The sequence below is a fragment of the Lemur catta genome, chromosome 10 (assembly GCF_020740605.2).
Source record: "Lemur catta isolate mLemCat1 chromosome 10, mLemCat1.pri, whole genome shotgun sequence".
NCBI classification, from domain to species: Eukaryota; Metazoa; Chordata; class Mammalia; order Primates; family Lemuridae; genus Lemur; species Lemur catta.
Genome location: NC_059137.1, coordinates 52,523,889 through 52,546,985, shown reverse-complemented (window position 1 = coordinate 52,546,985; position 23,097 = coordinate 52,523,889). Strand labels below are relative to the sequence as shown.

The following is a 23,097-nucleotide window of genomic DNA, read 5'->3' as shown; positions in this document are numbered from 1 at the left end:
AGTCAGAACCCTTATCTGAATATTTTATATTTCATATATCAAGTGTGTATTTTATGTATTTTGTGTACTTACTGTGAATGGAAAATTCTACTGGAAAATAAATGAATTTGGTGAGGAAAGGTAGTAGGGAGAGATGTTGTGGAAACATGGATATTATAAAGCAAACAGGATAGTGCCCACGCTTATTATAGGATGAGAAAAGAAGAGAATATATTCCAGGTAAGAAAAAAATATGGACCACAGGCATGATGGGTGTGAAAATGAGGGTATAAGATTGAGTATGGTAGTGGTCACTTGTCAAATGCTAAAAAGACAAGTGACTAGGAGGTATTGGACAGAAAAAAAATCTGAGCACCAAGGACTTTGGCTGGTCTTTATTTTATTTAGTTCACAGGTTGCTCTTTCGCATTTACAGTCCAGGACCTGTTTGGCTCTGCAGCCCAAAGTCATTCATTAATATTCTCCAGCTGCTCCTGAATCCCCAGGCCAGCTGCATCTTTCACATTTATTTTTCTCCAATTCCTTCCTCTCTTAGAATTTTCCTGGTCACACTACAGTGGGGGCTCAGATTTTAGGCATTGAGAGCTCTCTTTAACAGAGGAAGATAATTACAGCTCTACAGACTCTGGGGGAAAATAATTATCGATAGATTCTCACCAACATTGTTTCCCCCTTGGTGAGAACAACAAACGAGTAGGAAAAAAACAACTATGGCACTGACTTGTTGCTTTTCTCAAGCGATAGTTCTTAGCAGGAGGAAAACCACATGAAGCAGAAACCAGAATAAAGGGCCTCCATCATGACCGAGGTTGCTTTCTTGACAAGAAATTAAGCACTTTGATTTGAAGGTGTTATCAAGCACGTTAGCCGTTGAAAGCAAGAGCTACAGCGCCAGGACTGCTCCTGATTTCAAGATGAGGATCAAAAGAATACCTCCTTTTGAGTCCAAAATTTTCACTGCAGCTTTTGTCTTTGTGCCAAGAACTGCATTCACAGGGGAGTTCAGAATTACTTCAAAGACCTCATCATCTTCCTCTAATCCGTCATAGGTAATTGCTATATTCCACATCTTAGTTGACATTCCTACAAGAAGTAAACATTTTAATTACTCTTTAATTGCTATTTCAATCACCTAGGTGTCAGAGAAATATATTAATTAACATGTCTACAGCTAGACTGCAGTAGCCTGAGTGAGCTATTGTACTGCTACCAACTCACTGAAGTCCTGCTGTTCTCCCAAATAATATGAAAAGACCACATTTGTTCCTGGACAATGATGATTCTGTTTAAATGCAAACACTGTAACAAAAAAGTAAGCTGCATTATGTAAGGGATGAAAAAAAAAATGGTTAGTAGATGAGATCCAAGACAATATTTTTCCCCCGACCTGTCCCGTCTCTTCTTAAGAATAAAGGAGTACTGCAATCTTAAAATCTTAATAGTTTCAAAAATCTTAAGAGGTTGATGTAGACAGAAGTGATTATTGGATGGTACTTCATGCTATTCATGGGACCCTTGACATGATTGATTTCTAAAGACAGCTGCCTGCGCTGGCTGCCCCGCTTCCTGAGATCCTTCTAGCCCACAAATGCTTTTTCTGATGAGGTAACACACAGCAGTTTGATATCCTCCTAGAGAGAATTTATGGGCTGGGGGCTGGGGGGGCGTCTAGAAATAGACTGAGCCCTTTCCCTCCCCCTTTCCGCCTGCCTCTATTCATGAAGCTACAATCAAACTTGGTTCACAATAACTTTGCAAACTTAATACAAAACCGTTTTTATGTTACAAACATATCCCAGCCACCCTGTCACCGCCGAGACGGAAAGCAAAGCAATCCCCAGAAACACAAAAGATTATATTCAGGCCGGAAGAAATTTCTAAGATTTTTCTTAGCCTGACCAGTTTCCATAATGTGTATTACCGGTTATCCTCTGAGTTTATTTAGAAGAGAAAATGGTGACAGGAAGTAAAGAGAATACTGTTGAAGTGGAGAGAGAAGGCTCAGGTTTAAGGGGGAAAAAAGACAATAAACTGGTGGTTTAACCTGTCAGGGCTAAGTTTGAAAAGTTTGTTCTGCCATTTACTCATTGGCTATTTGAGTATTTTCTCCCCTAAACTCCTTTATATAAGATAGTTAAATAATTTTTTCCCTAGCCTTCTCTTAAAAATATCTCTTTTTTTTTTCCCTTGTAGACTGCCTCCTACAGATTTATGCCTCTCAAATGTGCCATCCATATGATGCCTCTCTCTTGAAGGTAAGCCCCACATAGATCTCATGATCAAAGTCTCATCAATCTCCAACAGAATCCAATGGAAAGATAAAACCGTTCCCTTATACTACTCTTGGCTGGTTGCACTTAAAGGGAAAAAATTAGGTGTATTTGGAATAATTTTATTTAAAAAAATAGTCTGACAGCTAATTTCTTAAACTTTTGGTATCAATTGAGTTCTTAAATCAATACTTTTGCAGTCTTTACAAAAAGAGAAGTGAAGCATCTAATATAAAATACTATATAATTCCCATCTCATGAATGGATGAATCAATTCATCAAAATATATATTTTGTACTTATTATGTGCCTACCTGTGCATTAGATGCTATGGAGAATACCATAAGTGTAACATAAGCCAAGCCCTGACCCAAAGGAGTTTAAATTCTCTTGGAGGAGACAGACATAAATGTTAGAAAAGTCAAAGAATCATTCAAAGCTATGTATGATTAGCTGCCAAAGAATAGAACTGATGGTTTATCCTATATATATATGGGCTCCAGAGTAAGAAAGAGTAAGAGGGGGGATATGGGAAAACAATATAAGCAAACGCAGGAAGATAGCAAAGTACAGGCCTTGATCAAAGAAGGGTGAGTGGATTAGCTGGCTGGAATACAGAGGTCACGTTGGTGGGCAGGAGGCCTTAAAGCTACAAAGACAGTTTGTAGCCAGACTGTATTGAACCCTGGACACCAGGTGGCCAGATTCAGACTTTACACCGTAGGCAAAGGGGAAGGCTCTTGAACAAAAAGCGACATACTAAAAGTGGATGTTTTAGCAAAACGAACCTGAGAGTGTTATGTGAGATGGTTTGGGGACCCAGTCAGATAGACAGGGAGGTTAGAAATTGGGAGACACAATAGGCAGATGTTGCAATAAAACTGGCATGCAAAGATAAGAGGTGGATAATAAAGAAAACAAACTGTTAGTATTTGGAGAACAGTTTTGACCATAAAAGGCCATAAAATTAAGCATTATTTAAATAAAATCCAATACAAAAACTATTTCCAAGTCCTAACCAATTCTCCTCTTATTTTAAGATCCATTTTTTAAAAGTTATAGTGCACCTCACCCTCCACACACACACACACACCAAAAAACACCCTTAAAGTTTGTATTGGACCTTATGGAGTGGAACCAGATGGTTAAAGAAAATCTATTCTATTTTATTTAAGTGCTTCTGATTTGTCTGCATTTCAGCTTTGTTTCTATGCCTACCAGGTGTGCACATAGGACCAGCATTTTTAGGTTAATGAGATTGGAAGTAAGAACTTTATCATTTTTCCCTTCCTTTTCCACTTTCAAGGTGCAAAGTATTTGTTAAGTCCGTGAGATATGCAAACATTTTCAGAAGGCTTGAACTGGCCCCCTGCTCCCACAAAACAAAAGGTGCTGAAGAGGAGACAGAAGGTGTCATTTTACACAGAAATATCCCACATTACAGAGTAGGTGAGTTCCTGGATATTTTCCAGCAAAGCAGATTTCTCTATTGAGAGACATTTTCTCAATATTTTTGAGTAAATGTCACATTAGAGATCTGTTCCCTTGGAAAACATTTTGACTCTTAAGAATGATGATGTTTCAATTAAGAACACAGCAAAGCTTTCAGGAACACATATTTTAAAGGAAAACAATCATTTTTCTCAAGAGTATTTACGTATTTGCTTAAGATTAATCACAATAGCTGAATGCAAAGTATTCAGTAGTTTTTTTGGGTTTTTGGGTGGGTTTTCTTGTGTGTTTTGTTTTGTTTTTGGTTTGCTACAATAGCTGCAAGGCAAGCTTTCCTTTCCTTTCCTTTCCAGCTTCCTCCCAAGTTCTCAAACCTTATAATATCCCACTGTCTTTGATTGTTCACTCTCTGTTTCTTCACTCAATTGTGGAAGCTGCTGTTTATAAAGAAATGAATAGATTGCTCTGGGCAAAAGGTGTGGAGGATAACAGACCCAAAAGAGGTCAGGATTAATAATATGGAAGCAAATTAACACTTTCTTGACCTGTGGACATGAGGAACTTTATAATTTATAATTCTCTAAATCAAGACTTCAGTTTATAAAACTGTTTTGGGCTCAATAAATTCCAAAATAATGAACAGCTTAGTGGTTTTATAAAAAATGTATAAGATATGCTTATATTATTTCTTAAAATATCTAAAATCATAAGACTATTTAGATCCCCCAGAAGTCATTAGTATCCATCTACTCAAAACAGCATGTATATTCTTCTAGACTCATGGGCACTTATCTTATCCAGTAGGCTTTCCAGGAAGTAGATTTTAGAGCCTCCTCTAATGTGAGACATTCTAGGAGCACCTGCTGCTCAAAACCTGCTGGATCACACTTGATCTTGTAACAAACAGACCTCAAATAAGAAAGATGATATACGGCAAAGACTCTTGACTCTCAAGAAATAGAAAGGCTGGAACTGCCTTAACATGAAGTACAAAAAGGGCATAGTGCAAATGTATCAAACCCTTTCATAGGAGGGATGACCAGAACACAAGGGCCCGTAGCAGTGTGAGGGTAAACGTCAAACACACAGTAGGAATAACTCTTCCCACAAAGGATGGGCAGCTGAGAAACGAACTTATCTAAGTTAGAAAGTTTATATCACAGGAAGGAGGCCAATAACAACAGTATTTGGGTTGTTGCATGTCAAATTGAAGGCTCACTGTTACAGTCTCAGCTTTAGACACAATTCTCTAAAGGTATGTTAGTGCCTGGGGATTCTTTCTTCTTCTACCCACTAGAATACTGCCTCCCCTAGGAAGCCTTCCAAGATTTTCCTTAGCAAAATAGCTTATCCTTTGGGTTCCAACATAACATTAGCAAGCATTTTCATGTCTATGTTTTCCATACAACAGAACATCCTTAAGAGAAGGTGCCAGACTTTTGTATTCCTCTTTGTACCTAGCAAAATATTGCAACAAATTTAAAACAAAATAAGTGCTATTTAAGTAAATAATATCTTCCCCCGGAATCTCCTCATATCAATCTATCCCAAGATGGATCATTTAGAAATGCCGTTTAGGAATCCATATAAATATAACATTCTGAAAAGTTCCATCAAAAATATGAGGCAATTAAATTATTATAACTTTGTGTCAGATTTTAAAATAATTTTTAAATGCCCTTATTCTTTTCTGGATTTTTTTAGATGTTTGCTTTGATATGTGATATTTCATATTTTATATTTGTTATGATCTTTCTTTTCATTTGAAATAAATATTCATTTGTTACTAAAAAAATATACGAGAACAAAACTTTAAACTCAAACTCATCTCTTTTGGAGATGATATGGCTCCCTGAGGAGTTTCTAGTTGGCTGAAGTTACACAGTATTCTGTCTTCTCCACAATATCCAGACTTGCTTACAAAAAACATGAAACAAAACTGTACACACTAAACATACCTGGGTCAAACTGAATCAGTTTAGATGGAGTCACAGTGAAATCTTTTCCAACTGTAGCTGACACTTGGTTGACCTTAAGAGGGAAAAAAATGTCTTTTTTTAATAAAAATATTCTAAAATAGAAAAATATCTATTCTTCTCCATACTAGACTAAACTCATGCTCTTAAATCTGTTTTTAATATTAAGTAGGTTTTTTTTATTATAATAAACCATTTTGGATTTTCCTTTAAGTTAACTTTTTGCTAGGCTAATATCAATGGAAAGAAATGCTTTTTTTCTTCTCCTTTATAAATGATTCTATTATTGGAGAAAGTAGCATGAATTTTGAACAATATTTTTTTTTATTATAAGTACAACTTTATTACCTTCCTTTAAGCCCAATTCGGTCTTAAAATAGTGCCTTTACAAAAAGGGAGGGAGACGATTGAAGAGAAGAAAAAGCAGGCACTCCTGCCAAGCCACGTGAGGATCTGTCAGGCAGCTTGGAGGTGCCTGTAAGCTCCAGGCACCGGAGGCCTCTTGACCAGATTAACTCAAACAAGTCTGTTCCATTTTCCTGCCTGGATGAAACCTCGCTCCTCACAGACATGCAGGAGAGCTTTGTGGGACTGAAGACCTGGTGAACAGCCACACAAAGGGAATCCACGCCCAGGGGCCAGGGCTTTCAAGGCTCCCAAGTAAGTTGTGGGGGGAAAAATCACCCTGGTCTAAGGAGACTGTTGGCTACACCCCTGCTCCTCAGCTCCAGGGCTAAAAACCAAGAGTCTCTGAAGTCATGGCCTTAAATTCCGCCCCCCCCGCCCCGTGGGTGCCTAACTATGTGTTAAGAAGTGCCTGTGGCTGATTTGAAGAAGTCTTAGAATGAGACCCCCGTGCAAGCATGACAGGCAGTTGTTACTTTTGCACATTTTTATACGTTCCTTCTTACAAAGGAATAAAGTGTCCCATTAAAAACTTTAGAATTACTATTCTATGGCTTCAGACAATATGTCCATTTGAAAGCAGGGGCTCTAATTTGTATGAAGTGGTGTGCAGTGGAGACATGTTGCTGAGGAAGGGTACTACCTCCCAGTCTCCCATTTGCTCCGTCTACAATGCCAGGCCTCCCCTGAACCACTTTTCATTGTGCAAAGGCAGCCCATTGTACACCTGTACCCACCATATGCTGGAAGTTACATTTCCCTGCATGGTTCTTGTACATACAATTACCTAGTATTTACCACCACTGAGTTTACAGAGTCCTACGTAGGAAAAGCAACGGTCGGAGGCAAGGTGGTTGGAGAAATTAGTCTGGTCAAGGCAAGTGATTCAAACCAGGGCAAACCACACAGGGTTAACAGGACCTTCTCTTTCCCTGCTGCTAGTCAAGTAGCCAATAAGCTCTTATGTAAGGTGGCAGGTTGTGCTTAGGGTAGAGTTCTCCTGAAAGGCTCTGGGACCGTGTTTGATGAAGGCCTGCACATTCAGCTGGCAGGTTCCCGGTGCACATTACGCTTAATAGACATAAGGTTCCACGCAACACCATGTATGTTCTTTCTACCTGGCAAGGTGAGTGATAGTGCAGCCCAAAACTCCAGACTAGAGCATATGGTGCTTTCGATGAGGACTAGAGGATTATTAGAAAACCATCCAGGCAGCTTCTTTCCCATTCCATAAGCAATCCTCTGGGAAGTGATAGGGCTTACCAAGCTTTCTGCTGTTTACGTACAATAAAGCACCAACAGACCTGGGGAAAAGAGTCTATGTCCACTGGAAGATACATACTGAGTCTGGGTATGGTGGAATTTAGGTGCACAGAGTTCTGAGGGTGATCTGAATCCATTATTAAAACTGAGACTTAACAGAGATGCCATTCTTCCCAGAAGCTAATATTAGGGACTTCTTCATCACATTGAAAAGGGGAGTCTTTAAAACTCATTCTCCATCATTAGTACATACAAGCTTTTCATGCTCTCATTCTCTTGAAGTGCTATTATTACAATGACTCCTAAAAAATCCTTCAATTCTAGGAGCCATAGGTCAATGGAAAGAAATAGTGAGTTGACTAGTTCAAAAAGGATTACCTGAAAATCCTTTATATTTCAAGGTGTCTGTATTAATATATGCTTTCTTAATTTTGAATGACTTGGACAATTCTTAAAATTGGTTTAAGTCTCTTGATTTGCCTCATCCACTGAGAAAGTTACTGGGGTGTGTATTAAGAGGAAGCCATTTGGGGACTGAAATTCACTCTGGGTACCCTACAAAGGTCTTGCATCCAACTTTTCTTTCCAAAGCAAAATTTAGCCCAATTTCACTGAGTTGCATATATCTCCCTGTGAAATCAAACTTCACAATTCAGTGAGTTTATGACCAGATTTCAAAACTGAAAATAAGTTTTCAAGAATCATACATAAGGGTTAATGAATCCAGATGATGGATGGAGGAACAAGGAGATTTTGTATGTAGAATCTTCAGAAAAGCGTGACATCCCTGCAGTTTGACATTTCCTTGGTCGTTCTGAATTTTTTCCGGAAAGAAAAATCAAAGGCACTTAACCAACAATATAACGTTTTAGCTTGATATTTGCATTTTAGAGTTGTTACCTTTATGCCCACAAAGGCCGAGTCCATCGAATATCCCCTTCTGGTAATTTCCAAGGGCAGAGTGCCCACATTCTCACAGACCTCATATTCAGTCTGTGACCATTCAATATGAGACCACTTCAATTCCAAACTGTGCAGGAAAGGAAAAGAAAACGAAATCATAAGAAATGCATAGTAAATGCCTACAGAAATTCTCTGTTGGGTCGGAGACTGAGCCACTTGTTCACATCACGGTGGCAAAGGTGGTTGATCAACCCACACCAGTGATAGAAATTCCTTACACTTGTTTGGTACGTTTTAGTTCACAAAGAATTTATACTAACATTATCTCATTTGATCCTTACAACAACTCTATAAGGTAGACAGAGCAAATATTAGAATTCCACTTCACAAATGAAGAGTCTAAGGTTAAAGGACTGCTAAAGGTCCCACAGATATTATTACAGGGGACTCAAACTTGTGTGTTCCGAAAGGAAAGAAACCAGCAGGTGTTAAGTTCAAGGAGACATTCATTTTTGGAAAAGACAATGTTAGGAAGTCTCCTACTTGACTTTGGCCTTCCTCATTAGTGCAACAAGAACTGTTCCAGACACAGATCTTCTCTGAACTTGGGTTCAGTTAACTAGTTATCCGTGAGAATATGCCTAGGAATTAAAATGCATGTGTATTTTATAGCCGTTCTTCTTTCTGTTCATATAAAAGGGCTGTGCTAGTATATAGCTTGGATGCAACTATCCAACTGACTAAACCTGATAAATAGAGGGTGGCCTTTTTTTCTACAATGTATTGAGTGAGTCTAACATTTAAAGGAAATTGTCTTCTTTAATCCTCATCATCTATAGAGGAACTTTTTTTTTTCAAAAAAAGAAAAGAAGACCAAGCTTCAGAGAGGTTAAATAACTAGCTCAAAGGCAAAAAGCTATGACAAAGCTAGTAGTAACAGAGATGAAATTCAAGCCTAAGTCTAACACCAAATCTATTCTCCCCTTCCTCTTCTCAGTTGAAGGTCTTCATGACTCTTGTGTGAGCTCAAGCAGGGCAACACAATTTTATCTTTACCCTGAAATATTTCCTTTTTTGAAGTGAGAGCACTTGAAATGTTTCATTTAAACATTTCTCTCAGAGCCAGGCTATAAATTATATCATCATAGCAGAAATTACATTTGAATAAAAAAGATCATGAATTGAAAAAAACATTTCTCTTCAAATATGTTTACTTTTTTTTTTTTTTTACCACCTGCAACCTTACAATATGGCAACATAAAAGATAAAAGCAATCTTCATTATGATTGTTGAACACAACTCCATTCCTTTTGTCTTATTCATTTCCCTTTTATTCTAGATTTACAAAACTCTCAGTCGTTACTTTACTGTATTTCCCAAACCTCCAATCAGATTCAGACTCTTCCCTCTCAGTTTTTAAATTTACTTTTTATAATTTCCTTTCTTTTTTCCCTTCCTTTTTCCTTTCCTCCTTCCCTCCCTCTCTTCCTTCCAAAACTAGAAATTCTGGGTACTACTGTATGGAATATGAGTTCACAAGTAGCAAAATAAACTCAATAGCGCTGGTTCATAGCTGAGGGTCCTGGCTGGGGGAGGGGGAGGGTGGAAGCATGGAATTATCACAGGGGTTCATGAATCTATGTAAACATACATTTTTATGTACTCTATAGACATGAAACTTACTGCTACTGGCATGCTAAGCTTAATAAAATTTTTGACATGAGAACAGGATCCTTATATTTTAAAATAGTAGGACCCTTATTGGTCTCTGATGCAACTGAATTCAAATGTGGCAAGAAACAGATCAAGAAATACAAAAATAAATGACTACAGTAGTCCTCCCTTATCCACAGTTTACTTTTCCATGGTTTCAGTTACCTGCAGTTCCAATTACCTGTCAACTGTGATCTGAAAACACTAAATGTAAAGTTCCCCAAATAAACAACTCATACGTTTTAAATTACATGCTATTCTGAATAGTGTGATGAAATTTCGAGTCATCCTGTGCCGTCCCACCCAGGGTGTGACTCACCCCTTTGTCCAGCATATCCACACTGTAGATGCTCCTTAGTCACTTAGCAGCCACCTCTTTTATCAGAGTGACTGTTGCAGTATCACAGTGCTTGTGTTCAAGTCACCTTTGTTTTACTTAATCATAGCACCAAAATGCAAGAGCTGTGATGCTGGTATATTGTTACAATTGTTCTATTTTATTATGTTATTATTATTAATCTCTTACTGTGCCTAATTTATGAATTAAACTTTATCATAGATAGATATGTACAGGCTAGGAGAAAGTATTGTGTACATAGAGTTCCATACTATCCACAGTTTCAGACATCCATTGGGGGTCTTGGAATGTATCACTCGCAGATAACAGGGGACTACTGTATGCTTAAAGAATTACAAGATAACAAGCAACAAAGATATCATAAATGTCGATAGAAATAACATGTAGCAAAGAATTTTGAAACGGTCCAGGTAGATAAGAAAGGAAAAAAATTAAGTAAGAGGGATTAGGGGAGAAGACAGGAAAGAGTGAAACAGATAAATTTGGATGCATTTCAGCTATCAGTGAGTTCAAATGAGTTTCAATACCCAGTTCTTCTGAGATTTCACCCCTTGTGAAGGCTAACCATGACAAGCAAAAATCCATCAATGTCACTCTGCAGATCCAGGTGACCTCAAGGCCTAAAGCTAAATGCAATTTGCTGATCTAGGTCTAGAAGGGAACTATTCAGAGGGCTGTTCAGAGTCAAAGAACAAAAGATTTTAGTGTTTGGGCGTATGTGTGCATTTCTCTGTTGCACCATTAGAATGCTGCATAATGCTTAAAGATCAAGGTTGTCATTACATGATATTCTATTTTGTTTTCTTAAAACTATTCACTGCAAATAATAGAGATCTATTGAAAAGCCATGAAATTTAAGCCAGGCTATATATTTACATATCTAAATAAAAAAGCACTTGTATACCTACAGGATATGTGCAACAAATGTTTTTAATATGATTTTTTGGTTTTTGCAACACTATATTTGAGAAGATCTTTCTGTGCTGAGACTGTGATTGCTTAAACTGTACACAAACACCTGGATGAAAAGTAAGAGATGTAGTCAATCACTTGAGAATTTTCCCTGCAAGAAGCCACACAGCTATATGCCTGGCATTATGTAAATATCCACGTGCAGGAGCCCATGAGAGAAATTTGGAAAGTTTTGGATGTGTGGATGTCATGTAGATAAAGATCAGTTCACATCACATCTTCACATTTTAATAATCCCTCCATTCTGTCACTATCGAGTATAGCTCATTCTACAGTTAGAAATGAAGTTTACAAACATACTTTATGTGAAATCCAATGGCAATCATTTCAAGTCATTTAGCAGGAGGTGGAAACTCCTCAAGCCTCTAGAGCTTCTCAATCTCAACATTATTGACATTTTGTACCAGATAATTCTTTGTTATGGGGGCTGTCCTGTGTGTTGTAGGATGCGTAGCAGCATCCTTGACCCCTACTCATTAGATGCTATAGCATCACTTCCCCCCAGTGACAATGAAAATTTGTTTCCAGACATTGACAAATGTCCCTTGGGAAGAAAGTCACCCCCAGTTGAGAACTACCTCCATAAGTGGTTTTGGGATATTCATCACAATAGAAAACACTAGTTCAATGTGAAGCTAAATTTTGGTCCTCAACAACCATTAATGTCAATGAAAGACATAGTATGGACTAGTGAAAAAAGTTGTATTAGAAGATGTGAGGCTTCTGCTCCCTCTGCCACTCTCCAACTCGAAGCAGTCAGGTGTAAGAAATGCTGTTTAAACACTCAATTTAAAATTGCAACCTCTAGCTAGGCATGGTGGCATGCACCTGTAGTCCTAGCTACTCAGGAGGCTGAGGCAGGAGGATCACTTGAGCCCAGGAGTTCAAGGGTGCTGTGAGATATGATTGTGCCACTGCACTCCAGCCTGGGTGACAGAGTGAGACCTTGTCTCTAAAACAAACAAACAAACAGACAAATAAATTGCAACCTCTTTCCCAAAGCCCAGCACCTTCAGTTCCCCCTTATCCTGACCAGCTTTTTCATTTTACAAAGCATGTATCATGTATAACATACTATCAAATTTACTTACATCCCATAAATGCTCCAAGAAAACATGGGTCTTTGGTTCACTGATACATCCAAAGTCCCTTGTAGAATGTCGAAAACATAGTATGTGCTCAATAAATATTTATTAACTGAATGAATGGATCTTGTGTAACCCACTGTTTCCCAAGCTAAGTTGGCCATCAAAAATGTTTTTCTCCCCAACATTATTAACATCATCTTTCACACACTTTGAAAGAATGCCAGGCTAGATGATGCTCCCGTGTTCTCTCTAGCTCCGACTTACTCTGCATTCCTGGACTATTAGACTTTATTAGTATAGAGAGAAAGATGGCATTGATAAAAGAGCATTCTACCATAAATCATAATTCTTAGCACATATGTATGCTATTTTCTAAGGCATGTTTGTAGTTCTCAACATATGGCAATGTCTGGAGACAGTTTTGATTGTCACAGCTGGGAAGAGGGTGGTGCTGGCACTCGACTGATAGCAGCCAGGGATGCTGCCGAACATCCTGCAATGTCCAGGACACTCCCCTTTGACAAAGAATTATCTGTCCCAAAATACCAGCAGTAACAAGGTTAAGAGACCCTGTAATAGAGTAAAATATATGTACTTTCTCATACTTTATTTTGTGGCTATTTGATTCATTTATATGAAGAAACAATAAACAGAAAGAAACATTTGGGGTTAAAACACTAGTCTGGGATTTGGGACATTAATTCAAGTGAACAAGAGTCTGTGGAAGAGATATTTAGCCTCTCTATGCCTCAGTTTCCTCACTTCCTATAATAATGTAATTATTATACATTTCAAAGTGTGATAATGATGAGTCTGTACTTCAAAGGGGTTAAATGAACCTTCATGAATTCTCATTAAGTATTTTGAGCTTCTCAGTAAAAGGTTTTACAGCAGCTAAAACTTTGATTAAATTACTATTTTTATAACTAGATCTTTATAATCAAGTAGCAAATGACTTAAGAAAATGGAAATGTTAAAAAATATTTTTCCAAGTATTCAGTCTAACTAAGACTCATCAATTCAAAGATGCTGCTATTAAATTCCATCATCTAATGCTTTGAACACCTGTGTTTTCATTTTGCTCCTTTTCTCTTGATAATGGGGAAACAGCGTTTAGCCAAGAGGCAGCATAGTGAGTACCCAAACCAAGGCTTTGGGATAGAACACACCTTGCAACCGCTTATTAGTGTCTGATTACGGTCAGTTGCTTAGTCTCACTGGGCCTCAGTTTTCATTATCTTTAAAATGAAGAGAATTACACTCATGTCACATGATAGAAATTAAAATTAGTTAATATGTATAAAGCACCTGTACACAGTGGGTGCTTCATAAGTGCTATTTTCCTTCCCTTCCTCTGTGCTTTCCTAAGATCTGCTCTGTAGACAAATACCTTAACTCCTGGCTTGCAGGTAACGTGCAGGCGTCAGCTAGCCAATAGTGTCAACCTCTTCCCCTGCAAGGTGTTTCATAAAAGCTGCTAAAACATCGCAAAGTTTTCCTGATCGAAACTCATTTTCTTTTTTATTTCTTCTGTCCCCTCTCTTCTAAAGCCAAAAAGGAATAATAGAACAGCGAGAGTGCGGGTTGCCAGGGGGAGGGGAAGAAGCAGAGTGCTTGGAAGCATGCAGAGCTGGAGAAGCAGCCACTGAGCTATCAAGAACTTCAGCATGGGTTAACTTTGCTTTCAAAGTTCACTTTTTTTTTTCCAGTGGGCACAAGAAAGAGGTCCACATGGAAGAAATATTGGGACAACTGCCCTGATCAGAAGTTGACTGCATTCTGTGGTCTGCAAAGGTGCTTTTGATGAGTGATGTGGGTCCTGCATAACTTAGTCTGAGACTTCTGCAGATCATTCTGGAGACCCACCTTGGACAAGAGAACAGACAGGAGCCTGTGAGTGAATCATGCCAGGAAATGAGCAATACGATCAGCACTCACTTAGATTTGGAGGTCAGGGTTCACTTTCAGCTCTTTACTCATCCAGTGACTTCAGGATAATTACTTAAAAGCTTTGAGCCTAATTTCCTTGTCCAAGCACCTAGCACGGTGCCTGAAATTTAGGCACTAAGTCAAATCTAAATCTTTATGCAAATTTCCATGGATTTCAGTATTATAAAATAATTTTCACTTACAACAAAGTGTCTCCCAAATGTATCCCATGAAAAACGTGTTCCCTGAGCTATTCTGTGAGTGTGTGTGTGTGGGGGGGGGTGGGCTGATTCTATAGCCCAGTCAGGTTGAGATACGCTGCCAACCCTCCCTCTGCCAGAGATTCCCAATCCACACGTGCATCTCGGTGATTCTGGGATGTGATGCAGTTAAACAAGCAGATGTGCTAGCTAGCTGGCAGTAACTAGATTAATCTCACTTAAATCAGCATTTTCTAACACTTTTTAAAATGGAACATCTATTGATCCCTCAGGACAGATACGCTATAGGAAGGCTACAGTAGTGACAACTGACTGGCAATCGAGATTCTGAGACATTCCCACTGAGCAAGGGTCCTTCCTATGCTCTAGAAGAGGCCCCTTACTGCTCCAGACTGTGGCCACCAGTCCCTTCAGCTTCATTACAGAGGTTTTTCACCCCTTCAGATATGAACAATATGAACCTCTTAATTCTGTCTAAGCCAAAGAACACAAAGTTCCACGGCCAGGTCTTCTTATTGATTAATAAGCATACTGATTGTTCACTTTGGGAATCATCCCAGGACCAATTTCTAATTAGAGATGGGCTCTCCAATCCACCAAATGTTTCTGGGATACTTCTGCAAACAGTGAATTGTTGTACCCACATGAATTAACAATCATAGTGATTACCACCACAAGTGGCATTTGTTAAGGACCTTACATACATGAGATGTTATTGAATTTGTTTCTCTAAACAAATTGTAGTATTGCCCCCATTTTACAGATGAGATAACTAAGGCTGGAACAGTCACCAGGTGAATGGCAGACCCAAAGCTCAAACCCTGCCCTTTAGCTCCAAGTCCAATATCCCAGTGTTTTAGATACAGAGTGCACACTAATATTGATATCTGTAACTTACATTTTTTTTTAAAAAAACTAAACTTTAAAATCCTTGAAGAGTAAGTATTCCTTCTTTCTTGCTGCCTGGGTGGCCAATGTCTGGAGAAAAAGGAGGGAGATAAGTCTGCTGTTCCATTCCCTGCAGGCCAGTTTAGCACAGTTGCTGAGAATGGGCAAGTTCTTTAGTGCAGTGAGGAAAACCATGGACCCTACAGCTACATTCCTGGGCCTGAATCCCAGCTCCCTCGCTAATTACCTGTATGAGTTTAGAAAAGTCACTTTCTATCTCTGTGTCTCAGTTTCCTCATATGTAAGTTCTAGATTACAGTGGTACCTAACTCATAGGTGATTGTGATGATTAAATAAATAGCAATGAAATAGTGAAAAAAACAATGATATTGCAAATGACTGTGATTTCTATTGTATCAAGCTCTTGCTGGCTGTCTGGAAGACACACCACTATTCAGAACATTGCTTCTTATTGAAAAAATGTGCACCTAGTTCCAAAAAATACTTACATATGGGGTTGGGAACAATTATATCATTCAAAAATTATGAAGATAAATGCCGAGTAATTTTCACCTCCCTTGTCCACTCTAAAGAAAATAGCCTAATATATGTCAGAATCAAATCAAAGTTATTTTTGCATTATTCCTTGGTAGGCATACACTACAGCATTTCATTCTATTGGTTCCCATCATTTCAAGTCGAATTAGAAACATCTCCAGCATAAGTACATGAAAATTGATATCCAACAAATCAGGATCCTATTTAAAATAGCCTCAATTAAGGTTAAAATTAAATTAAGTAAATCCTGCTGTAATTCTCATATGAATTTGAGGTTTATTTAAAAACACAAACCATCTTCAAAAAGCAATATCCTCAGTAACAACAAGGAATGAAAAAGGCATGTGAGTGAAGCGATATCAATCTAGTGCCATTGGTGGAGGGAAAAAAAACCCTGTCAGCTACACTGCACTCAAATGTGAAGGACAAGAGGTCAGCATTAGGTCAGTAACAAGTATGATCAATATTCTTATGTTTTTAGTTGACCTATAATGTTTAAAAAAACTAAGTGAAGTCAATTTATGAATGTTTTTGAAGTAGGATTTTTTTTTACATTTTCTGGAGAACTGGAAGATGTTTGTCTGATATTGCAAGTAGTTGACACATTTTCTATAAAGATTGTGATCCTAAGGAATTATTTCTCTTAGGCAAAAACAGTTTAATACGTGGGAGTCATTTATTTAAGTTTCGTAGCCTCAGGATTATATTTTAATGTCAGGGGCCAGGTCTTCTTTGTTCTCGCCTACTTTCCAGCTCCTAGTACTGGGCGCCTGACATATAGTAGCCACTCAATAAAAAACCAGTTAATAAATCTGGGCCAGGCACTACACTTTATCAGTGCAATGGCAGTGGGACCCTGGGAACGGGTTTTGCTAAGAAAAGGATGTCAGGTTTTTTTCCTAACAATGACTATAGTGACCTCTGCTGGCAAACTTTTGAAACTACAATTCAGGATCAAAAAGAAAAGGCAAGAATGGAGGCTGAAGAGAGGATGCCTCGGCTTTCTTTTCTTCCTTTGTCCATATTCCATCGTAAAAGGATCACAATAGGGCTGTGCTCACTTATGGTGCTTCGTATGACAAGGAAATGATGAATACTAACACTAGGATAATTGAACAACTTTTCTTTGAGATGACAAGGAAGGGTATCAAAAAAAAGGGGGGGAAAGAAAAAAACACAGCTCTGATAGACATTTCTATGAACATCTGCTAGCTGGCAAGTTATTCAAGAAAAGTCTAGAATAGGGACCCAGTCAGTGAAATTACTGTGGTCTGTTAATCTTAATTTTGAGGGTTTGTTTCTCTTGTTATTCTGAGGGCCATACCCTTTACACACCTTCCAAGTATCACTTAAGACTTTCCTAAGTCTATTTTCCTCTTTACATTATCCTCATCCTACCTAGGTTTATTAACTTATAAAGGCGTTTTCAAGTAACTGTAATTTTTTTTTATCAGGGAAAACGATGTTTGACCAATCCTTCTTTACCACCTTATTCTTCCCAACCCTGGATATTTTAGAAGCCTATGGTTACTAACACGGTCCTAGAGTGACCTCTTGCTGCACGATTTATACATGAGCCAGCAAGCTCAGTCCTGGATGCTTGTGGCTTGTCAACACAGAAACTTCTCTGCGTGTGAGACTGTTTGCATTTACACGCATAACATTAATGACCCAGTGCTGTTCAACTTAACTTTGTAATGTTTCTATACTCGTAAAGCTATTGGCTTTCCCATTATCAAGCAGTAATAAAAAGAAAATTCCCTCTCCAAAATAAATTCTATGACCAGGTGAAATGGTCTGTCAGTTTATCTTCTTGGGTTCCAGGTGAAAAAGAACATTTCACTTTCCCAATGTTCAGACACATTCTGAACGTTATATACAGGACTACTGAATAAGCAAAAGAAATTACATTTGAGGAGTGGCAGAGTTCCCTGTGGGGTCCATGATCTGAAATTCCATGATATCTGAATTTACTTCCAAAGATGGGTTTATGATGTAAAGTATGGTCTTACTGTTTAAGTCCTTTTGACTAAATTTCTCACGGATAAATTCACCTACAAAAAAGAAATAAGTGAATCTCTGGGGTAATCAAACAGGACATTCAATAAGAGCTGAAATAATTGTCTATTTTATGTTAAACAGCTTTAAAGAACAGCTAAAGTACATTTTTTAAAAAAAATCAACATTACTGCAGCTATCTTAAAATTCAGATGCAATGAACATAAATTACACTTTAAATCTGCTTTGCTTCAGAAATATTTGCCTTAAAGAAAATATAAAAATAGTAGGAAGACAGAGTAATAAAAACCTGTAATTTTGAGACATTCCATTTAATGGTATATTATGATCATTGCATTCATAAAGCAGAAATAATATACAACCCAGAGAAACCATTAGGAAAAAAAACCCCAGCATTTTAAAAAACGAACTGACATCATTTAGAATTCATGATAGAAGAAAAAATTAGACACACATATGAAATTTAATCCTGACACTGTGTTCCTCTGAATATATTACAATCTGCTGTTGAGAAAAAAAAATGTAAACAATAAACAGCTGTATATCAGCATTTGGCTCTCCCAGTCAAGATGAATTTAGTAAAACTCAGCTTCAAACCCTCTTTAGCACCAATATTGATTTATAAACTGCATCTATCAGTAAGCCCTGGGGAGTGTTTACCAAATGGGCCTACACTTAATTAAATTACTCTCTAGCCCTGCCAACCAGTGGGTATTTTAAAACGAGCAATTATAAGGATTAAGGAAGCCAGTACCTGTTGTTGTGTTCTCCAGATGTCCATGTTGTGGGCCTCGTAAAATCTTAAAGATGATTTGATCGTCCTCAGTGTCAGGGTCTGATGCCTTCAGCACACGGGAAGTAATGTAAATCCCGTAACAGCCATTTTTTAGGAGCCCCACTTGAGAAGGGGAATGCAAGAGCGTGATCCGGGGGGCTGTTCTGTCCAACTGGTCCACCTGAATCATCAGCGTTACATACAATGTTATCCAAATGTTTTTCACCCCATGCAACGTAGGGCTTTCATGGTTCAACAATCACAAACTCTCCCAAGTTTCAGATTCCGTATACTCCTTATGAGTTGATTTCTGCTAAAGATTGTCCTGTCCACACTATCCTCAGCAAATATCTCAGTGCCTGGAAGAGAGGCCAACTTTCCATTGTAAACCGTCAACCAACTTTATCAGTTTGTCTACTGTCTGACTCCCCCTTAGCATGCAAGCTCTGTGAGGGCCGACATTAGGTCTCTTCCCCGCCCCTCCCGTCTATTCCCTGCACCTGGCACAGTGCCTGAACCATAACAGAAGCCCAGGGAGTATTTCTGGAATGCATACAGATAAATGGACCCAAGAATTGTATGGCCAACTTAATGTTAGCTTCAGGGAAGGATTTCCCCATTTTTCCAGTGCTTAGTGATTTACAGAAACAAGATTGTATGAGTTTATAAATACACAGAATTTTTTTTGGCATGCCTTTGTTCAAATGACAAAAATGTTGAATAAAAGTAGAAATACCTCAGTAAGAAAAAAATGAAAAGCTGACTATTTTAGACATTTGCATATTTGCTTCATTGAGAATGAGCCAGGTAACTAAACAGGTGTACTAGATTTGTAAAGATGGTGAATGGGCAATGACTCATAAGTAAGAACAGGAGTGCAGGTTTAAATACCACAGAAGACTTCGTTTAGGTCTGGTAGCCTGTAGGGAACTAAATCCGTCTTGCATTTGCAAGATAACAATTGTAGGTTGGGGATGGCACAAGGGTGGATGGGTTAGCAAAACTTCACCACTGATACTAGAAAACAGGTACAAAAAACTACCTTCATTCCCCTCACTCCTAATCTCTCGATCCTTAACTTCATTTATCCCCAAATGATACTACTATAAATCTTAGTTCACCCTAGCAAAGAATTCATGTCAATGATAAGACCACATATATTTTTGTGTATTCTCATATAAACTATTGTGCAGCTATTAAAAAGAATAAGGGGTAAGATAAAATCAATCATGAAAATTTTCCACAATTTTGTGTTAATTGAAAAAAACCCAGTAAGCTGCAGAATAGAAGATGACTATGATACTATTTTTGTTAAAAACAAATACATATATATGCTTGTATAGACAAATGTCTGGGATCATTTGCACAAATCTGTTCATTTGTCTTGGGGTGCGAAAAATTACAGCTCTTCCTCTGTTTATTTCTATATGGAATTTTGTCATAATCAACTACTTCTTCCTTTCAAATTGGCAAGATTCTTTTTTTAAAATAAAAAATAATCATAACTCAAGTTGGTAAATATGTGGAGAAACAGACATTTTTATATTTTGCTGGTAGGGATGCAAAATCGTGAAAGTTTTTTGGACAAAAATGTTCTGTATCTTATAGAAAAATTAGACATGTACAGAAAAATATGTGTCTATGTATTATATATATTCAATAAATATAATAGCAATTTTAAAATTCCAAAAAACATAAAACTCCACCAGGGCATTGATTATAAAACATCTCCACCTGAGACCAAGTCCTACTCAGCCTTTTAAAATCAAATTTTCAAGAAATACTTAATGAGATGAGGAAATGTTCATGGTGTATGAAGAGTGGAAACAGGCGATATGCATAGTAGTACATACAATATTGTCCTGACTTTTTAATTGCACAGAATAAAAGAATGTAAGGAAGCCATCAACAATAGTTATCTTTGCGTGGTATAATTGTGAAGGATTTTTTTTCTTGTTCCTTTCTGTAGTTTGTGAATTCTTTACAATAAGTTACTATATTATGAATTGGAACAGCAACAAACATTTCCAAAAGTCACAGTCATTCTCCTTTCCTGAAAAAAGTGGGCAGCCACTTTCAGAGCCGTGTGGTCAGGTGGGAGGTAGAGAGTCAAATTGTCATCGTGTCCTGTTAGGGAAGAAGCTCCCACAACCATGGTGGACAGGAAGGGGGTGATCAATGGGAGAAGAGGAAAAACCAAAATACTTCCAAGCCATGTAAGAAATCCTCAAACTTAGTAAGTAGCTGAGTGTAGGATCATTGTTTTGTTTTGGGATGTTGTATTTGCCTTAAAAACAAAAGTGTGACAAAAGTAATAAATGCCTGTTGATATCTAAACTCTAGTTACATGGTCCCCTGTTGTGTCTCTGGTCATAATCATGCTAAAATATAACCTAGATCTTATTAGGGTGCATAGCATCTTCAAAGCAGATCTTCTGGCTCGGTATACAAGAAGAATTTTTCAATATTGGAGTGTAAGTCTTGTTTGTAAAAAGGAAGCTGTATCCTATGATAACTTGTATTCGATTTACTGAGAATCATCTCAAACATTCCAGAACCTTAGCAATGACAGGAGTCCTTTCTACTTCTCCCTGAGCCCTCCCTCTTTGAAGGAGGACTACAGGTTGCATCAGCCACAGTCATCTTGTTCAGACAAAAATGATTTCCTGCAAAACAAATGTTGGGTTGTGCCTGTGTTTTGCACTTGTTAAATCTAGTAGCTTCATCCACAGTTACCCAGGTACCATCATAAGAGTACTCATGCTTGGAGACTTATGTGAACCAATTCATCACTCAAAAGTGGTCAACATTGTATTGTTTTGGCAGAAAAAGCTCTTGCAGGCAAGAGACTGAGGAAGTCATTTCTCCTACACTGCTGGCAGGAGTCAGTCACTTCCTAAAGCCTTTTGACCTCTCTGAGAGAGGACAGAGGAGTTGGGGGCGGGGGGAATTATAGGAGAAAGTTGGAGGCTTTCCTCATGAGGTTTTTACACATAATAATATTTTTTTGCAAGAAAAACCTTGTACTTTTTTTTTTTTTTTTGAGACAGAGTCTTGCTTTGTTGCCCTGGCTAGAGTGAGTGCCGTGGTGTCAGCCTAGCTCATAGCAACCTCAAACTCCTGGGCTTAAGTGATCCTACTGCCTCAGCCTCCCGAGTAGCTGGGACTACAGGCATGCGCCACCATGCCTGGCTAATTTTTTCTATATATATATTTAGTTGGCCAGATAATTTCTTTCTATTTTTACTAGAGATGGGGTCTCGCTCTTGCTCAGGCTGGTCTCAAACTCCTGACCTCAAGCGATCCATCTGCCTCGGCCTCCCAGAGTGCTAGGATTACAGGCGTGAGCCACCACGCCCAGCCAACCTTGTACTTTTGATGAAAAAGAACCTTTACAACATATTTCCAACATTTTCCTATCAATAAATTCCATGATTTTTAAGGGATAACTCTCTTACGATACCCATGCTCTTTAAGATGAATACTGGTGCGGGGAGAGACCTGATTTAAGTTCTGGTACTTCCTCCAAACTCCCCGTCCTTTTCCATCTCTGCTATGGAGTGCAGGAAGGAACTCTTATGTCTGCACTCAGAATTTCTATTACAATTCTTACAAATTTGCAACCAAACAGACCCAGAAAATTATTCCTGATTGGACAATACAGAAGCATTTCTCAACCTAGAGTGGAGGGTTAGACATCAAGAAAAAGATATTAACAGACTGAAGAGTGGGATGGGACTAATAAAAAAAATCCTGAAATATAATTTAAAAGTTCATTATAATATAATTTAAAAGCCAATAATTTTAATATGTACAAAGTGCTTCTTGCATACTGTGTCAATGATACCAACGCCTTCTCTCTTCTCCCAATGCGTTACCATTTCATTACATTTGCTGGACCTCCATAGTGCCAAAGGCCCATCCAGTACCCACGCTGTCTATCATGACTCCCCACTTCAGATAGACACCTTGGGGGTTAATTTTATGTGTCAACTTTGCTAGGCTATGGTGTGGTTTAAATGTGATTAACACTGAAATCAGTAGACTTCGAGTAACGCAAATTGCCCTCCATAATATGGGTGGGCCTCAACCAATCAGTCACAGGCCTTAAGGGAAAAGACCAAGGTTCCCCCAAAGAGGAAGGAACTTTGCCTCCAGACTACCTCTGGGCTCAAGCCTGCAACATCAACTCCTGCTGAAATTTGTAGCCTACCAGCTTGGCCCTATAATTGCATGAGCCTACTCTTAAGATAATCTCTCTCTATCTTTATCTCTTTCCATATCTGTCTATATTGATACATACACACT

General features: G+C 38.2%; 1 protein-coding gene across 3 annotated transcripts in view; it reads right to left on the bottom strand.

Moving 5' to 3' along the window:
• The window catches only part of FREM1 (FRAS1 related extracellular matrix 1), a 138,770-nt gene that overhangs the window by 15,117 nt on the left and 100,556 nt on the right, over positions 1–23,097 (bottom strand). For all 3 annotated transcript variants that reach the window (XM_045562571.1, XM_045562569.1, XM_045562570.1), the window contains 5 exons: positions 18,769–18,970; positions 17,905–18,049; positions 8,266–8,395; positions 5,680–5,752; positions 934–1,083 (listed from right to left, as the gene is read on the bottom strand). In XM_045562571.1, coding sequence (XP_045418527.1) covers positions 934–1,083; positions 5,680–5,752; positions 8,266–8,395; positions 17,905–18,049; positions 18,769–18,970 — 700 coding nt within the window. The remainder of the gene's footprint in view (positions 1–933; positions 1,084–5,679; positions 5,753–8,265; positions 8,396–17,904; positions 18,050–18,768; positions 18,971–23,097) is intronic.